The sequence below is a fragment of the Phocoena sinus genome, chromosome 9, assembly GCF_008692025.1.
Source record: "Phocoena sinus isolate mPhoSin1 chromosome 9, mPhoSin1.pri, whole genome shotgun sequence".
Classification (NCBI taxonomy): Eukaryota; Metazoa; Chordata; class Mammalia; order Artiodactyla; family Phocoenidae; genus Phocoena; species Phocoena sinus.
The window spans coordinates 87,232,988-87,250,658 of NC_045771.1; the positions used below are offsets into that span (position 1 = coordinate 87,232,988).

Here is a 17,671-nt window from a genome sequence, read left to right on the forward strand (position 1 = left end):
TTAGAATTATTTGGAAAAATCTAATAATTTCTAAATTAGAGAACTCAGCTGCCAATGATAAATCTTAAATAACGAGAAACAAACTACGTGCATTAAAATAGGATGGAGATAAATAAAATCTTGCTTTCTATAACTGTAAAATTATTATCTCATAGATAAGAGTTGTATTCTCTATGAAGCATGATCAAATTTATAATTCAATAAATGAAAGATTTAGGAGGAAGAAGAGGATAAATATGTTTCAGTGTATGTTAAGATACTCTGAAATGTTTCAAAAGATGAAACACGATTTCTTTGTTCACTGGCAAAAATAGGTCAGGGTTCCATTTTATACATGTTAAACTGTATTTTCTATTTTACTGGCTAAGTTTTTGGCTCATCAAATGATCAAGGGATACACATCTTGACAGGACATAATCCTCTGAGCCAGTTTAAAATGTTTGTTTCTGAGTGACTGTGCTCAATTTAGAAAATGAGTGCTTTGAATGTATGAGCAAATCATTGGAAAGAAACGCTTATAAACAATAAGGTTACACTTTAGATGTTCTTAAATTGCTAATGGATATAAAATTAACTGTGAATAATTTGTGCATGTATTGTATTTCAATTAAGCTTTCTCCTAAGAATGGTAAAGAAATTCTACATAGTCCAAGTGCTAATGAAATGTATTCTGTAGAAGGTGGATAAAGAAGATGTAACATTACTTTCTTGAAGTTAAAGTGAGTTAAATGTTGTCATTTCCTGGTCATCCACCATGTAGAAGACCAGGTATAAACCTCTGTCCGTTTAGCTGTGTTTCATTTCTGATCCAGTTATTGTTCAAATCTCTCTCAGTTTTAGAATGGAAATTATATAAATTGTGTCTTAATGGAGTCTTTGACAAGAGAGAAGCTCAGCATTTACAATGGAAGGCCTTGTCCTTGAGATCTCTGTTTCTTTCTGATTTGATTATGTTCTGCTACTTTATATTACCAGGTGGCTCTTCAACAGCATTTAAAAATGATTACCTAGCATGCGATAAATCCAGATCTCGTGTCATCAACATGCGTAAGCCATCTTCATTGAAAAAGAGGTTGTTTCCACTGGAAAGGATTCCACACTTCCGAGATGGCTTTCCACCACTCATTAATAAGAATCTATCAGATTCTAGCTGACCTGAAAAAAGTGGAAAATGTGGTTTACCTATGACCCCAAATACAGTCATATTATTTTTTTTAAAGGAATTTAGTAAGTGCTTTGTGCAGTTTTAAAATATGAAGTCATGAATATTGAAGTCATATATTTTGGGGATAAGAAGTCTCTTCAACATTTTAGCTTGTCTGAACTGTTTAACCTTGGCTGTATGATTTAAGGGTCCACATGACAGAAGGAGGAGGCCTTTTCCTGAGTATCTACGGTCCAGCCAAATTGTTCCCTCCTTCTGCTCCTCTGCACTGCAAAAAAAGACACTGGCTAGTCAGAGTGGTTCAGCCCAAAATTTAAAAAGAGTAATGAGACCTTTCCACCAGCCTCTTTACTGTGTCCTTGCTACTGAGAGGACAGTATCAGGCCAGTGTTATATAATATTTAAAAAAACACAAATTTAATGGGAGAAATTTCAGTATAATTTAATATTTCCTATTAAATAATGTCTTTCAAAACCAGCTTGCCAATCTCTTTAGATATTCACCTTAGATCTAATTTACTTTTTTGATTGTGGTAAAATGCATATGACATAAATTTTGCCCTTTTTACTATTTTAAAGTTAATGATTCAATGGCTTTCAATACATTCACAATGTTGTAAAACCACGTTGTGTTGTGCTAACTAGCTCCAAGAATTTTTTCATCACCATAAAGAAAACCTTGTACCCATTAAGCAGTTACTGCCCATTTCCCCCTCACCCAGACCCTGGTAACCACTAATCTTTCTGTCTCTATGGATTTGCCCATTTTGTGTTTCATAAAAATGGAATCATGACATGTGGCCTTTTGTGTCTGACTTCTTTCTCTTAGTATAATGTTTTCAAGGTTCATCTATATTATAGTATGTATTGGTATTTCATTCCTTTTTATGGCTGAATAATATTCCATAGTATTGATATACCTAAAACTAATTCTAAAATATACCTTAAAACCATAGATATATTATAAAAAATTTACAGACAACTAGGGAAAAAGAAAAAATCTTTTTTTTTTTTTGCATTACATGGGCCTCTCACAGTTGCGGCCTCTCCTGTCACGAAGCACAGGCTCCGGACGCGCAGGCTCACCAGCCATGGCCCACGGGCCTAGCTGCTCCGCGGCATATGGGATCCTCCCGTACTGGGGCATGAACCCGTGTCCCCTGCATCGGCAGGCAGACTCTCAACCACTGTGCCACCAGGGAAGCCCAGAAAAAATCTATTAATCTCACTATCCTAACAGAGATAGCTATTACATTTATTTAAGACTTTCTCTTGTGAGAATGTTTTTCCAGTATTATCAGAAAGCATACCCAATAGATATACAATTAACTGTGAATAATTTCAATCATTAGAGCACATACATTTTTCTACTTTGTCACATATCTTCATACATAATGACATTAGATTCTAGGTATAACTGAGGTGCATAAAGTGACAAAAGGCTGCATAATGAGTTGGTGATAAAGCAATGACAAGAATTTATATTTCTGGAAACTTGCTCCTTCTACCCAAGATTAACCCTCTATAGGCATTTCCAAAATTATCATTGATCAGAAATTACATGTGATAGAAAAAAATGGCTAAAATAGCCTTAGTTCTTCTCAATTACAGTCTTATCCACTCTCACTGACCATTGTTTCAAGAATGGAACCCTGTGAAATTCAGAACTAAATGAAGGCTTGGGTGGTCCCAAACGTAATGATAAATAGTGAAATATCAGAGTAGAACTTAATGATTACTTCTACATTACAAATTGTGCTTAATGTATACGTTCTTTCACTAAGCTACATAGATTTTATATGAAGAAATTACCTTCAAAATCATCCTTGAGAAAATCAGGATTTTTGGTGCTTATTTTACAGGTTGGACCTGAGTAGCCAGGATCACATATACACTTGGTTCCATTGATACAACTCCCGTGTCCGTTACACATCTCTTCACATTGGGGACCGATATAAACATTATCAATGGCCCATGTCACTGGCTGAGAGCCAGCAGGATAAAATCCTTGGTACCATCTGAAACGCACAGATCTGGAAAAGAGATACAAGCCCTTCAAAATCTAATCAACACATTAATGTAAGTAAGCACATCTGATCAATGAGCAGTGGGCAGTTACTACCTCTGCACCACACTCAAGAAGTACAAAACATGGTTCAACATTTCAGGACCATAAACTCCATTCCTCAAACTCCAGGATTTTGCCAGTAAAGTTCCTGCTTTCTATAAGCCTTTCCCAATCCTATCACTACGTCAAAATTCCACTTGAGCTTCCACCTTTTTCAATATTGACTTTTCTTGGTAAGGATTTTTCCATTAAATACTGTCTATGTGCTACATAACTAATCTTTTCTTAATGGAGGTAAAATTCGCAAAGTATAAAAGTAATAATGAACCATTTAAAGTGTACATTTTGGTGGTGTTTAGTACCTCCACAGTGTTAGCCAGCTATCACCTCTATCAAGTTCCAAGACACTTTCATCACCCCAAAGGAAACCCTGTGCCCATTAAGTATTCTCCCCTACACCCAGCCCCTGGCAACCACTAATCTGCTTCCTGTCTCTGTGGATTTACCTGTTCGGGATATTCCATATAAATGGAATCACATGCTATATGAGTTTTAATGTCTGGCTTTAGTCACTTATCATAATGTTTTCAGGGTTCATCCATGTTGTAGCAAGTATCAGAATTTCATCCTTTTTTATGACTGAATAATATTCAATTGTATGGCGATATCAACTTTATTTATCCATTCGTCAATTGATGGACATTTGTTTTGTTTCCACCTTTTGGCTATTGTGAATAGTGCTTCTGTGAATATTCGTGTACAAGTATTTGTTTGAATACCTGTTTTCAATTTTTTTTTTGTAGAATCATAGTGGATTTGCTGGGTCATATGGTAAATAACTCATCCTTTAATTTCTCTCTCTTCCATAATTCTGATGGAATTTCCATTATTATAGTTATCACAGCTGGAGGTATTTAAAAGCACACCTATTTGCCTCATCGGCTATGAGCTCCTAGAGGCCAATGCTCATACCTCTTTCTTTTTTGCACTCTTTCACGGTGCCCAGTACAGTGTTTCACACATAGCAGATGCTCAATTAATGTTTCTTGCATGTCATTTGTTATGGAAAGCCTTAAAAGCCAAACTAGGGTGTTTTTGATTTTATCCTATTGGCAACAGAAAGTCCCAAAAGATTATTTTAAAGAGAGGAGTGACAGAGTCAGATTTATTTTTAGTTCAATGTCTCTAATTTCTTAATTTCTTTTTTTTTTTTTTTTGCGGTACACGGGCCTCTCACTGTTGTGGCCTCTCCCGTTGTGGAGCACAGGCTCTGGACGCGCAGGCTCAGTGGCCATAGCTCACGGGCCCAGCCGCTCTGCGGCATGAGGGATCCTCCCGGACCGGGGCACGAACCCGTGTCCCCTGCATCAGCAGGCGGACTCTCAACCACCGCGCCACCAGGGAAGTCCTCTTAATTTCTTTTTAAATGAAACACAGTTTTCCTTTTTACTTGAAAGATGATTGTCCTATCACATTGCTGACGATAAGTTAGCTCCTTAGAAATAACCTACATATTTAGGTAGCAGGCCAGAAATAGTTGAGTATATTTTATTATGTACAAAACTCAGTTCAAAGAAAACAGACTTTATTTCAGAGGAGCTAGATATAGAGATGGCATGTGCGCTCATATTTGTACCCTGTGAATCTGTCCAATTTTCAATTATATAGAAACCAAATTCAGAATAGTTCTTTTTATTTGAGAAACAAATTAGAAGTCAGTATTAGAAGCATTTACTACACTTCTAAAGTTTAGCAGATAGTACAGTAGATGGAGTCAAGTTCCCACATATAATTTTAACCCTAATTTCATTGTTTATATCAAGACTCCAACTATATTAAGCTGCCCCCAAAATGCCAGTTCATAATTAACTTTTATTTTCTAGTACTTGTCAGAGTTTAGTCTTGGCAAGAAGCACTTCCTACCTGTTGAACTTTCAGCCTGCTGAGCTGAGGGAAACGGCTGGAGTTTTCCTTTGAACAGAGCCTACCTCGATTTTGTTTGAACTTCTTATTTATTCAAATGTTCTGAATAAAAATGAACCACCTTGGTTGGATATTTATTATTGTTCACCTGTCTTGACACAGAAACTGCAGGCACTATGATGAATGGACTGAAGGGTCTGGTTTCACTGTGGTTCCCAGTCTGCTGAAATCTTATTTTGAAAATTTCTCACTGCCACTCCCCCTGGTGAATGTCAGCATCTGTTCTCCCAAGCCAGTGGTATCCAAAAGAATCTGTTTTTTTAATGTAAACTTAAAATTTCAAGCACACAGCAGTGTCTTCATTAAATAGGGGTTTTGGTTGACTCATTATGAAACTGCATAAAGCAAAAGCAATTAGGAAGTTTTAAAGACAAAAAGACTCTAAATGAAAAAGACACAAGGGTGATGTGAATAAAATTCGATGGAAGATCAATACTTATGCTGCAAATGTGAATTGACTATATGTAAAGGCAAGAAACAGCCATTTCTGCACCTGAAACATTTAGTATAGTTTTTTGGTACCTAGTGTCCTGTGAGTGCACAGAAAAAGGCAATTTAAACATGGGTAATATATTTTTTTTAGCATGTAGCACTTGTGCCATTATTATGTACCATGCTGAATACAAACCAAGGAATGGTTCACTGAGTTGGAGAAAATTTAACTTTTGCCTTCCAGCAATTCATGCCTGTGTGGGTCTTAAGAAGAGTGCTAATTGTTTTCCTGAAACAAGGACTAGACAACACTTCTAAGGCAAATTCTTCTCTTTGCAGAAGCAGTTGAAGGCAGTTTGAAAGGTAGGTTTACACCACTGTGAGAGTGGACATGCCTCCTTAACAGATTTACTTTCCTTTCATAGAAATGAAAATCACATGGAAATGTAAATAACATGATGGTTTAAGTTCTGTACCTTTATAATTAGAGGAGGTATATTTTAAACTGACTCCCAATATACCAGTCGGTGAAAGTACAGCTGTCTGCATTTCTCTCGTTCAGATTACATCTCCATGCCTTATGTGTAAGCACAGACTGGTGGACAAAGCCAACTGGTAATGATGCAGGCTCCATGATCCTGGAGCATTGTCCTGGGGTGGGTAGCTTCATTTAGTACCTCTGGTTGGCAGTGACTGTATATCACATGCCTTTAAATCGGATTATTTTCATGTGGGAACTTGCGGAAGCAAGTCTCAGTTGTTAAGACAATCTAAAATCATGGCCTTCACCCTATCTTTAGGGTTGTTTTCTATTTAATCTAATTCTCAGCTGAGCAACTGGAAGAAATTAGCGGTCCACTAAAAAGGAAACCTGGAGCTTTTCACAGTACCATAATGATCATGGGTATTGGTCAAAGGAGCCGAAGTGATTGTTCATCCAGCCATTTTCCCCTGCCTGCACTGCCCATAGCACAGATTTTTGGCATTTATGTTTCTGTTGCAACGCTTGGCCTTCTGGCTGTAGCTGATTTGCTCAGATTTTCTTTTCTAGAAATGTAGAATTAAGAGTTCCAGAAAATGAGAGCTGGAGCTTGCTGACTGACGTTAACATAGCATGATAAAAAGGAGGATCACGAACTCCTTTTGCTGATGCCCCCAAACTTCCTGAGTGGAGTCCATGCTCTTCCCCAGTATTTTTCTAATAAGTTCTTCCACTTTTTCGGTAAGCATCTTTATATTTCTCTCAACATATGATCTTAAATAACACGACTGATTTTGGATAAAAAATTTTTCCTAAGCTATTTCCCCCTGCTCAATTCTGCTATAGACAAGTTCACACCCCACCCCCAAACACCCCAATAGCAGCTTTCCGGTTGTGCTGGCTGAGTCTTCAGCTCTATTTATTCCTGGTCTTCAGAGATTCTCCTTGCCTCCTCAGCTGTCACTTCTAAAGAATCTTGAGGAGAAGGGCTTCCCTGGTGGCACAGTGGTTGGGGGTCCGCCTGCCGATGCAGGGGACACGGGTTCGTGCCCCAGTCCGGGAAGATCCCACATGTCGCGGAGCGGCTGGGCCCGTGAGCCATGGCTGCTGAGCCTGCGCTCTAGAGACTGTCCTCCGCAATGGAAGAGGCCACAACAGTGAGAGGCCCGCATACCGCAAAAAAAAAAAAGAAAAGAATCTTGAGGATGTTTTGCTTAGTAATGCTTGTTTTTAAAAAACAATTAGATTTTCTAATAGAATAATTAGAATAATATCCTGGTATAATAGTAAGAATTAATAAATTACTTACTTGATAACACAAAATATTAGTATTTAGCAATCAAATTATAAAAGTTTTGCTAATGATATGATGAGGAGTGAATGGATTTATGTTCAAAGAGAATGAAGACTTTTTTTTTTTTTTTTTTGCGGTATGCGGGCCTCTCACTGCTGTGGCCTCTCCCGTTGCGGAGCACAGGCCCCGGACGCGCAGGCTCAGTGGCCATGGCTCACGGGCCTAGCCGCTCCACGGAATGTGGGATCTTCCCGGACCGGGGCACGAACCCGTGTCCCCTGCATCGGCAGGCGGACTCTCAACCACTGTGCCACCAGGGAAGCCCTAGAATGAAGACTTTTGAAGATTCACTTTCACCCTTTTGGAAACGTACTAGGTGTTAGTAGTTTTGCTTGAAGACTCAAGACTTCTAATTATGCTGAGTTTCACATCAGGAATGTAAATCTATCTCCATCTTGAAAGTATGATATTAGTACTTCCTTCTTTTTTTGGCATGCCCTTAAGTTTTTATTCTGAGAGAAAAGACAAATTCTGAGGCAGACTGCTTTGCTGACTTCCTCTCTTTGTTCACTTATACTATTAGTTTTATTTTTTTGAACTATACTTTTCATTTCTATTGGAATTGAAGTCCTTTATCTCCAAATAGCTTTTCAACAGAAGAGTCAAAGATATGTAACAAGAATGCTGAGAAAGGTTGAAAAAGTAGAAATGCCTGGGGAAAGAGCGCTAACAAATTTTTTTTTTATGAGACACCTGGAATATTCTACGGGCTTCCATCCTCCATATGTGCCCTCTCCTTGCACGAAAGACATAGGCAGATGTTCAAAAGTAAAAATTCTAACTGCATTTATATTGTGAGGTAGGCGGCAGAAGGGAGACGGATTATAACACTAGGGAAACCATATTTCTGTTGCTTCCTAACTGATCTAATAAAGACCCATGGGGATATGAACCCCAGGATGGGGTGCTGCCCAGGGTGTGCTCCTTTAAATCTATCTTCAAACTATGAATTAGTAGTATGTCAGTTTCCTATGTTTTAAACATCCACTGATCTACTTTCAGTGGAGAACTGAGGAAGAAATGTAAAGTGAAAATTTCCCTGATAAAGTGGCAAGGCAACCATGACATCACAGAGAAAACTGTGAAATGAGAAGAACATGGTGCGAAGCAGCAGGTCCTTACCCGCAAAGGTGCAGCTTCCCAAAGTGCACAACCTCCCTCCTCCAGCCCTGGGTGGTCCCCGCGTAGTAGGTGCTGCTCGGGTGGTGCTCCGTGGAGCACAAAGAGCTGACATGGCTGCTGCTGTGGTAGCAGAGGGGGAGCAGCAGGTGCCAGGTCGCCCCAAAGTCCCTGGAAAATTCCAGTCTGACCGGATCAGCAGAGGAGCTATCAGTTGAGCATCCGACATTGATCTTGGTGAAGAAGAAAAAATGATACAAATTACCTCAGAGCAACAAGTCTTGAAATGATTCACCACTTCATTATTTTCTTGAGAGTCCATTTTCCTGGGAACTGTCTTGCTGAAATACTCAACACCATGAAATTCTGTTTTGCCTGAGTAATACTGCATATTACTTTTAAATAACACTTTTTCATAAAGAACCTCAAAGGGCCTCATGAAAAATTTACTTTCCCTCATTTCATAAAAAGCTAGGAAGTGAACAAGGCAGAGGTTGGCATGGAATTCCAAATTTTACCTTTAGCCCACTTGCACTGCCAAGCCAAGCAAATTGTAATGAAAAGACTGCTTCCCTAATTCTAACCATTAGCTTTTTTTTTCAGACTGCTGGATGGAAAGAAGACCTTCTACTTTCCTTCCTGTGATACCTTCAAATAATCCCCAAAGTACTGCACATGGAGAATCTTCAGTATGTTTTCAGTCTTAAAACAGAACAAAATATAATTATTGTCACTATTTCCCTGGCACAGGGAGAATATTCTCAGAAAGACCTTTTTAACCATTAGGGAAATAACTACTCCATTCCTTTTTCATACTTTCAAGTGAATTAAACTAAAACTTAAATAAAGCATGTGATTCTTTCTATGAAAAATATTTTCCCACTTCCAATTGGGGTCAACATTTTCTTGCTGTCAGAGCAACCAGATATATTTATATAATATTTGTTGTTGTTGAACTTACTCCTCTTACCTTATGATGAGTAAACTATTGACATTTGATAAACTTTTCAGCTATAGGCATTTGTCTCTACCTAGATTCTTCTGATAACAGAACTCTTGAAAGGGCCACAGGGATTACTTTTTATTAACATTTAAAGCATAAATGTTAGAAAATATAACAGAAGGTTATATAAGTAACTTAAAATAAGATCAGAAAATATAACAGAAAGCTTAAAATAGAGAATAATTTCTCCACTAAGGCATCATTTGGTCTCTGACTTTAAGATGAAAGGAACAACTCTAATTTAGAGGATGCAGTTAATCTAGAGCAAATATTCAAGATTTTTGTTGATGAAAGTAGGCACTGTCCAATGGTTGGTATAGGTTTCAGCTATGAAACAAGTATCTTCAAAAGTTAATGCGGTGGGGGTGGGGGCTTCCCTGGTGGCACAGTGGCTGAGAGTCTGCCTGCCGATGCAGGGGACACGGGTTCATGCCCCGGTCCAGGAGGATCCCACATGCTGCGGAGCGGCTGGGCCCATAAGCCATGGCCGCTGAGCCTGCGTGTCCGGAGCCCGTGCTCCGCGACGGGAGAGGCCACAGCAGTGACAGGCCCACGTACCGCAAAAACAAAAACAACAACAACAACAACAACAACAAAAATGTTAATGGGGGGCTTCCCTGGTGGCGCAGTGGTTGAGAGTCCACCTGCCGATGCAGGGGACATGGGTTCGTGCCCCGGTCCGGGAAGATCCCACATGCTGCAGAGCGGCTGGGCCCGTGAGCCATGGCCGCTGAGCCTGTGCGTCCGGAGCCTGTGCTCCACAACGGGAGAGGCCACAACAGTGAGAGGCCTGCGTACCACAAAAAAAAAAAAAAAAAAAATTAATGGGGCCCTCCCAGAAGGCCTTGGGGCACAGCGGTCCCACCCCTTGTGCCCAGAACGGAGCCCACGTTTCCACAGAGCTGGAACTCCTGGCTCGGGGTCTCTTCCCTCCACCGACACTGAACTGCCCCGGAGCCTGAGGGGAGGGCGGCCTCACTGAGGCTGCCGGCTCTGGAGGGGCCCCAGCAGCCGAAGCCGCGACAGTCCTGGGGACCGCGGGCTGGATCAGTCATCCTGGGTAAAGCCAGCTGCCATGTCATGAGGACACTCGAGCAGCCCTCAGGAGAGATCCAAGTGGCAAGGAACTGAGGCCTCCTACCTACAACCGCGTGAGACATGAAAAAATGTTCAACATCAAGAATTATTAGAGACATGCAAATTTAAACTACAAAAAGGTATCACCTCACACAAGTCTAAATTGCCATCAGAAAAAAATGTCTGCAAACAATAAATGATGAATGGGTTTCTGAGAATGGGTACCCTCCTATGCTGTTGCTGGGATGTAAACTGGTAACAGCCACTAATCAGAACAGAATGAAGGTGCCTTTAAAAGGTAACAATTGAGCTACCATATGATCCTGCCGAACCACTAATGGGCCTATAACCCGAGAAGACCAGAATTCAGAAAGACACAGGCACCCAAACGTGCACTGCAGCGATATTTACAATAGCCAGACATGGATGCAACCAAAATGTCCATCTACAGATGAATGGGCAAAGAAGAAGTGGTCCATGTACACAATGGAATATTAGCCATGGAAAAGATGAAACAATGCCATTTGCAGCACCACAGATGAGCCTAGAGGTAATCATACTACACAAAGTCAGTCAGAAAAAGAAAGACAATATCCGATGATATCATTTATTAGTGTTATCTAAAAAGTGATACCCATGAACATATTTCGCCCATACAGACTTAGAAAAAGGTGAAAGGAATGGAAAAATTAGGATGTTGGGGTTAACATGCATTTAATAATTCATATAAAATATATAATCAAGAAGGACCTACTGGATGCCAAGGGAGGTCTACTCAACGCTCTGTTAATGACCAACATGGGAAAGAGTCTAAACCTGATTAGATATATGTATACGTATGAATGAACCAGATTCTGTACACCTAGAACAAACACAACATTGTAATCAAATTTATTCCGATAAGAAATAAAAATTAAATTAAACAAGAAAAAGAAAAAAAAAGTTAATGGGAATTCCCTGGCAGTCCAGTGGTTAGGACTCCATGCTACCACTGCAGGGGGCATGGGTTCTATCCCTGGTTGGGGAACTAAGATCCCTCATGCCATGTGGCGTGGCCAAAAAAAAAAAAGTTAATACTATTGAACCCTAGCACAATGTACCTTTGGTTCTGCTGATTTTATCTAAGATTTTGAAATATATAAATGTTTTTCTTTTATACATTATTAGTTTGCTGTCTTGAAAAATATAAGGAGTCTGTGAATATTAATGAAATACCCAGAAATTATAAGAAACAGTATAGTATTATTTTATCTGTAAAATTCATGACACCATGATAAATATTATATAAACGTGCTGGCATGGTATAGTTACATTGACCTGGATCCTAAATAATATATAAAAATTGTGACTATAATAATACTAGAATAGGGCTTCCCTGGTGGCGCAGTGATTGAGAGTCCGCCTGCCGATGCAGGGGACACGGGTTCGTGCCCCGGTCCGGGAAGATCCCACATGCTGCGGAGCGGCTGGGCCCGTGAGCCATGGCCGCTGAGCCTGCGCGTCCGGAGCCTGTGCTCCGCAGCGGGAGGGGCCACGGCAGTGGGAGGCCCGCGTACCGCAAAAAAAAAAAAAAGAAAAAAAAAAAAAAAAAATACTAGAATAGTATGGTCCTTTTCATTTTTTTAATGTTTGAAATAATCTATTTTGACAATTTCCCATTGTAGTAGGTGAGGAGATTATGTCATAAATAAAGGACCAAAATTCAGAAATAAACCTTAGTAGAACAATTGGTTCTGCTAATAAAAGTGAATTATGATGTAAAATCTCTTTTTGTCCTTGCACAAAAATGGGAAGTCATAATGCATGAAATCATCTGAGATTTTCCTCCTCTTTCCTACCTTTTGTTCAAGATAAAATTTAAAGCATTTCTAATAGAACAAAATCAAGTACCTCAAATTGTATGATGGTGTTCTCATTCACATTCAGGTCACGAGTAGTAATGGAATGCTCACCAACTTCATTTGAAACAAACACCATAGCTGAATCTTCCTCGCTGTTATACAAGAAAACAACAAGGAATCCATTTAGGCAAAAGATCATTGTGACCTGTATAGAGCAGGGGTTTTATTTTTACCTTCTCAATTAAGTACTTACGGTGCTCCTTTGGAAGAATATGGGCAATAAAGACCAATGTTACCACCAGGGTAGAAAAACCAATTGTCTTCTCTGGGCCCAAAGTCAAAAGTATCTAGAAGCATCACAGGGTTGTTTAAATTATTTCCATCGATGATGAAGTCATCAACAATCCAGATTTCTTCTTTCTTACCTAAGGCATTTTTGGATAAAGCAAGTTTTTTCAATGGTGAAAATCAGGTGGACATTTTTGCTCATTGGAAGAAAGTAAAGGACAGAAGGTACTCAGTAACAACCGATTAAGCACAAACTATGTAAGTGTGTTTACACGGATTAAAGTGTGAAAAAATTAAGCTTTCAGTGCTATTAAATTGACATTGCATGGAGCAGCTTCACTAATTTCAGAAGGCTGGTAAGAGTCTGCTGCCCTTCCCGTCACAGCGGTGCTACGGACCCTCCACCACAAGAGTGGGCTTTGAGTTATGCTTTCACGGTTTAGGGGACTCTGTAAGATACCGGAATCTGTGAGGATGGGTGGTCAGCCTGTGGATTTAGTACTGAGTTACACTAACTAGTCTATTCATGGAGTAACTCAGGACTTTTTAGAGTCAACCGATGACTGAGAATCATGCTTCCTTCAGGCTGAAGGATCATGGCCATTATAACACTGGCTTGATGCACAATTTTATTTAGGTGTTAAAAACTACACAGAAGAAAATATTCTGTGTTAAATAATACTTTATTTTCCCCTTAAAGCGTTTCAAAACTTGTATGTTTAGTTGAAGATATGTGGGAACATACAGAAAACTAGGAAAATCACTCCTTAGGCTGTCAGAATTTGACTCAGCGACTTAGGCAGGGTGTTTAAGGAAGATATTACTGAGCAGATAAGAAGGGTGAGCTCAGTGCTTTTGTAAAGCATTGCTTGGATTTAACTGGAAACAAGGTCATAAGACCATACCAAGCAGAAACAAGATTCCTCAAGGATGCTTTTTCACTGATTCCTACTTTTAGTAGAATTCTTACAAAATATAAAAAAGGATCTGTAAATAGGAGCCCGTGGAAACAACCTGATGGTTTAAATGAAGTCACATGTGCCTCTCCCTCTCTAATCCTATCACTGTTCTAATCCTAGTAGCTTTCTTCCCTTTTCTTATTTTGGAAGCAGTTGGTGAAAACAATGAAGAACAATTGGTGAGCATTCCAAACATAACGTGAAGACAACTGTCCTCTGGACTGTGAAACTGGTTGCATTTCTTTTTTTTTTTTTTGGCGGTACGCGGGCCTCTCACTGTTGTGGCCTCTCCCGTTGCGGAGCACAGGCTCTGGACGCCATGGCTCACGGGCCTAGCCGCTCTGTGGCATGTGGGATCTTCCCAGACCGGGGCACGAACCCGTGTCCCCTGCATCAGCAGGCGGACTCTCAACCACTGCGCCACCAGGGAAGCCCAGGTTGCATTTCTTTTTTGGACTTTTCCTCAGTGATTATACAAGATTATTTTTTCTGTTCACGGTAAATTAAAATTATTTTTTGACTTACTAGTTATAAAGGAAATATTCAGGTTAAATTTTAGAGATGGAAATACATTTTTCTTATCCATTTCTGTGTTACCTCTGTAAAGAATCTGCTTAATATGATGTCTCTGTGCTTACTTAGGCCATTAAATGCATAATTTGGTAGAGTCTGGTCCTTTATAATCAGTAGTTAGTAGAATTACAGGAAGCAACAAAACATTATAAATTTGTAAAATCCTTCTCTGTAACCACCATTTGAAAATACTGTTAAATTATACATTCACGTTAGCTTATCACTGAGGCAAGTGTATGTGATAAGAATATTTTATCTCAGGCACTATCTGCTTTGTGTCAGTTCCTCTCACTTTGTCACGGCTTTTACTGTAATGCTGTTCTCTCTCACTAATGAAGTGCCATACTCAGAAGAACTATGGGGACTTCCCTGGTGGTCCAGTGGTAAAGAATCCACCTTCCAATGCAGGGGACACGGGTTCGATCCCTGGTCGGGGAACTAGGTTCCCACATGCCGCGGGGCAGCTAAGCCCATGTGCCACGACTACCGAGCTCGCGTGCCTCAACTAGAGATCCCATGTGCCGCAAACTACAGAGCCCATGTGCTCTGGAACCCGCGTGCCACAACTAGAGAGAGAAAACCCGCACGCCACAATTAGAGCGCGCCACAATGAAAGATCCCACGTGCCGCAACTAAGACCCGAGGCAGCCAAAAAAAAAACCCCCCCAAAACAAAAACATTAAAAAAAAAAAGAACTATGTATTCCTAAATGAATTCAGTAAAAAATGTAGTTACAACTGATGAATACCTAATGGTAAAGCTGGATTAAATTTTAAAAACCTTTGCTCTGTGACAGGATTTAGCTGTATTTACATCAAGAGAACTTAGGAGTCAAGCCCGAAGATAATACATAGTCAAGTATGAAGATAAAGATATATAAAGCTAAATATTCCTTGAGACTCCTCAAAAACGAAGCATGTAAAAGGTGCTGTGGATAGCGAAGCCACTCAGCTGACAAACACTTCCTCCATACCTTAGGAGCAAGCATGCTGACGTGCAGCAGTCAGTTGTGATCATAGGAGAACATGTGCATCCTTACCATTGTTATAAGGTTGCCAGAGTCTGAACCTTGTAGCGTTGGTTTGGGCAGTGTATGGCAAGGGAACATTAATGAAAAGTATGTTGGTCATTTGAGGAAAGTAAAATTCATCCATCAGGTGCCAGGTGATTCCCCCATTGGCGGAGAATTGTAATAGAATAGAGTGAGACCTCTCTGGGGTACCTAGAAAGAAGGTAACAGAGGCATGAACACATCATTATAAAAATGGGGAGATGGTATGATCTTAGACTATTTTTTTTTGCATTGATGCATAAGCTGACTTATATTCACATAGACACCTTAGAGTCCAAATGCTTCTGAGGCAACTTAAAGTGATGATGGGTTGGGATTTCTGTATAAATAGATCTCAAAACACATACCAAATCTTGCATTTTCACAGAATAGTATCTCCCTCTTTTTCTTAAATATGAACACATATCTTTTTGTATTTCATTTAGGAAATATTACATCAAAAATTTTTGATTCTATAGGCATCACAGTTCTACAAAGGGCCAAATATTTAAATCTCAGAATACACAGAAAATCTACTTGAGAATTTATTATATCCAAATGGCATTATTTGTCAAGAAAATTAGTCAGTTAATATGAAAGGTCAGAACGACAGAGTTGACTTTTGGGTCACTGTTCACATCTGTGAAAGAAAATCCCAAGTTTCCATAAGTTAAATTTTTTAAATTTAAATTTCTTACGGCTAGAAAGAAGTGGTGGAAAAAAGACTTAACTACCACAGGACTAGTATGATTACTACATCTGTATGAAATTATAAAACAAGTAGTTATCTTACCCTTATATTAAAAGGCATATATATTATAGAACATTTGTGAACACTATGTACTCAAATTTATGTTAGCTCTCCCATATAACAAAATTTATAGGCCTCAAATCTGTTACTTCTCTGTGGAGGAGGAATTATAAATGGGGAAATTTGCTTGAAGGGAAATAGTGAATTCATACTCATAGAAATGGCTTACCTTTTGCTATAAATCGAAGTGAAAACTGGACATACATTGTATTGGTACAGTCTAGATCTCTTGAAATGAGCATCCTTAGTCCTTCCTGTAAACAAAAACACATATGTTAGGCAATCTTCTTTCATTTGCAAAATTATTTTCCTTTGATTTTATACATCTAACTTACATTAGCTAAATGATACATAATGATCAAGAAGCAATATTTGGTCCAGTTTGGAAGGAAAAATTGATCATTTCCCCTTTCAATGGCTTTCATTCCCTATGCCTAAATAACAATATTTCATTGTCTCAACTCCAAGTCACACTTTGCTGTGACTTATAGAAAGCAGTGCAAGAATGACAGCATTACATATCTACAGGCCTTTTTAAAAAACAGCCTCCTTTGATCACAGCATGTTGTGAGAGGAATAACGAGGAAACAGACGGAAAATGTGCCAAGTGCTCCTGCTGGAAGCTGGGAGCTAATAGGTAACTTTTTCAGGGTTCCATAGAGTCTTAGGAACTTACTCATTTGCGTGCTGTGACGGCCCTGGGAAGCTCTCATTCAGGCTGACACAACACCCTCCAGTTGGTCAAGTTAAATAAGGCATGACTAAGCAAGTCCCCAAGCCCGGGCTGGAACCATTCATGCAGAGAAGCCAAGGAAGGCGGAAAGTGATCATATTGGCTTTAGTAATTTTTTCTGCTAATTATTTCTGGCTGCCTGGGATTGACAGCTCCATAACTTGTTTTCTCCATGTGTACACAGGGTTGCGGTGACAGCCAGTAAAACAGAACTTCACTATGCAGATGTCCTAGGTACAAACAGGCCTTCCGGTTTCTCAGGTCTGACTCTGAATGAAGTGGCTCTTTGGTGGTGTGGGGCTGTGTGATACTGAGTGGACACTGTCTATCGATTTCTTAATTATCAACTAACAAATACCAAATGGAATCTTAGGTAGAGAAAGCAAATCTTCCTCTTCTTCTTAACATTCATTATAGAGTACATTCTTCAATAGCTGAAAATTTTAAAATAGGACTGATTTTGTAATAGTAACCATATATTGAGTGCCTACAACATGCTGGGTTCTAAAAGAACCACTTTACTCCTTTAAGAAGCACCTATCACTCCTAAGGGAAATATATTATTATCTTCCTGTTGCAGATAAGGAAACAAAATCTGAGAGGGACAGTAACTTACCCAAGATTGCAAACGTGAGGATAGCAGGATTTGAACTTAGATATGTCAGATTCTGAAACTTATCCTCCACCCTTTAAGATACCATTATTTTGTTTATTAAATTATTTTTTGGTTGGG

At 39.4% G+C, this 17,671-nt stretch overlaps 1 protein-coding gene across 2 annotated transcripts in view; it reads right to left on the reverse strand.

The window, feature by feature from the left end:
• The window catches only part of RELN (reelin), a 518,443-nt gene that overhangs the window by 62,399 nt on the left and 438,373 nt on the right, over nucleotides 1-17,671 (reverse strand). For both annotated transcript variants that reach the window (XM_032643899.1, XM_032643900.1), the window contains exons 37-43: nucleotides 16,375-16,459; nucleotides 15,383-15,565; nucleotides 12,777-12,948; nucleotides 12,573-12,675; nucleotides 8,606-8,835; nucleotides 2,978-3,198; nucleotides 1,008-1,155 (exon numbers count right to left, since the gene is read on the reverse strand). In XM_032643899.1, the coding sequence (XP_032499790.1) occupies nucleotides 1,008-1,155; nucleotides 2,978-3,198; nucleotides 8,606-8,835; nucleotides 12,573-12,675; nucleotides 12,777-12,948; nucleotides 15,383-15,565; nucleotides 16,375-16,459 (1,142 nt within the window). The remainder of the gene's footprint in view (nucleotides 1-1,007; nucleotides 1,156-2,977; nucleotides 3,199-8,605; nucleotides 8,836-12,572; nucleotides 12,676-12,776; nucleotides 12,949-15,382; nucleotides 15,566-16,374; nucleotides 16,460-17,671) is intronic.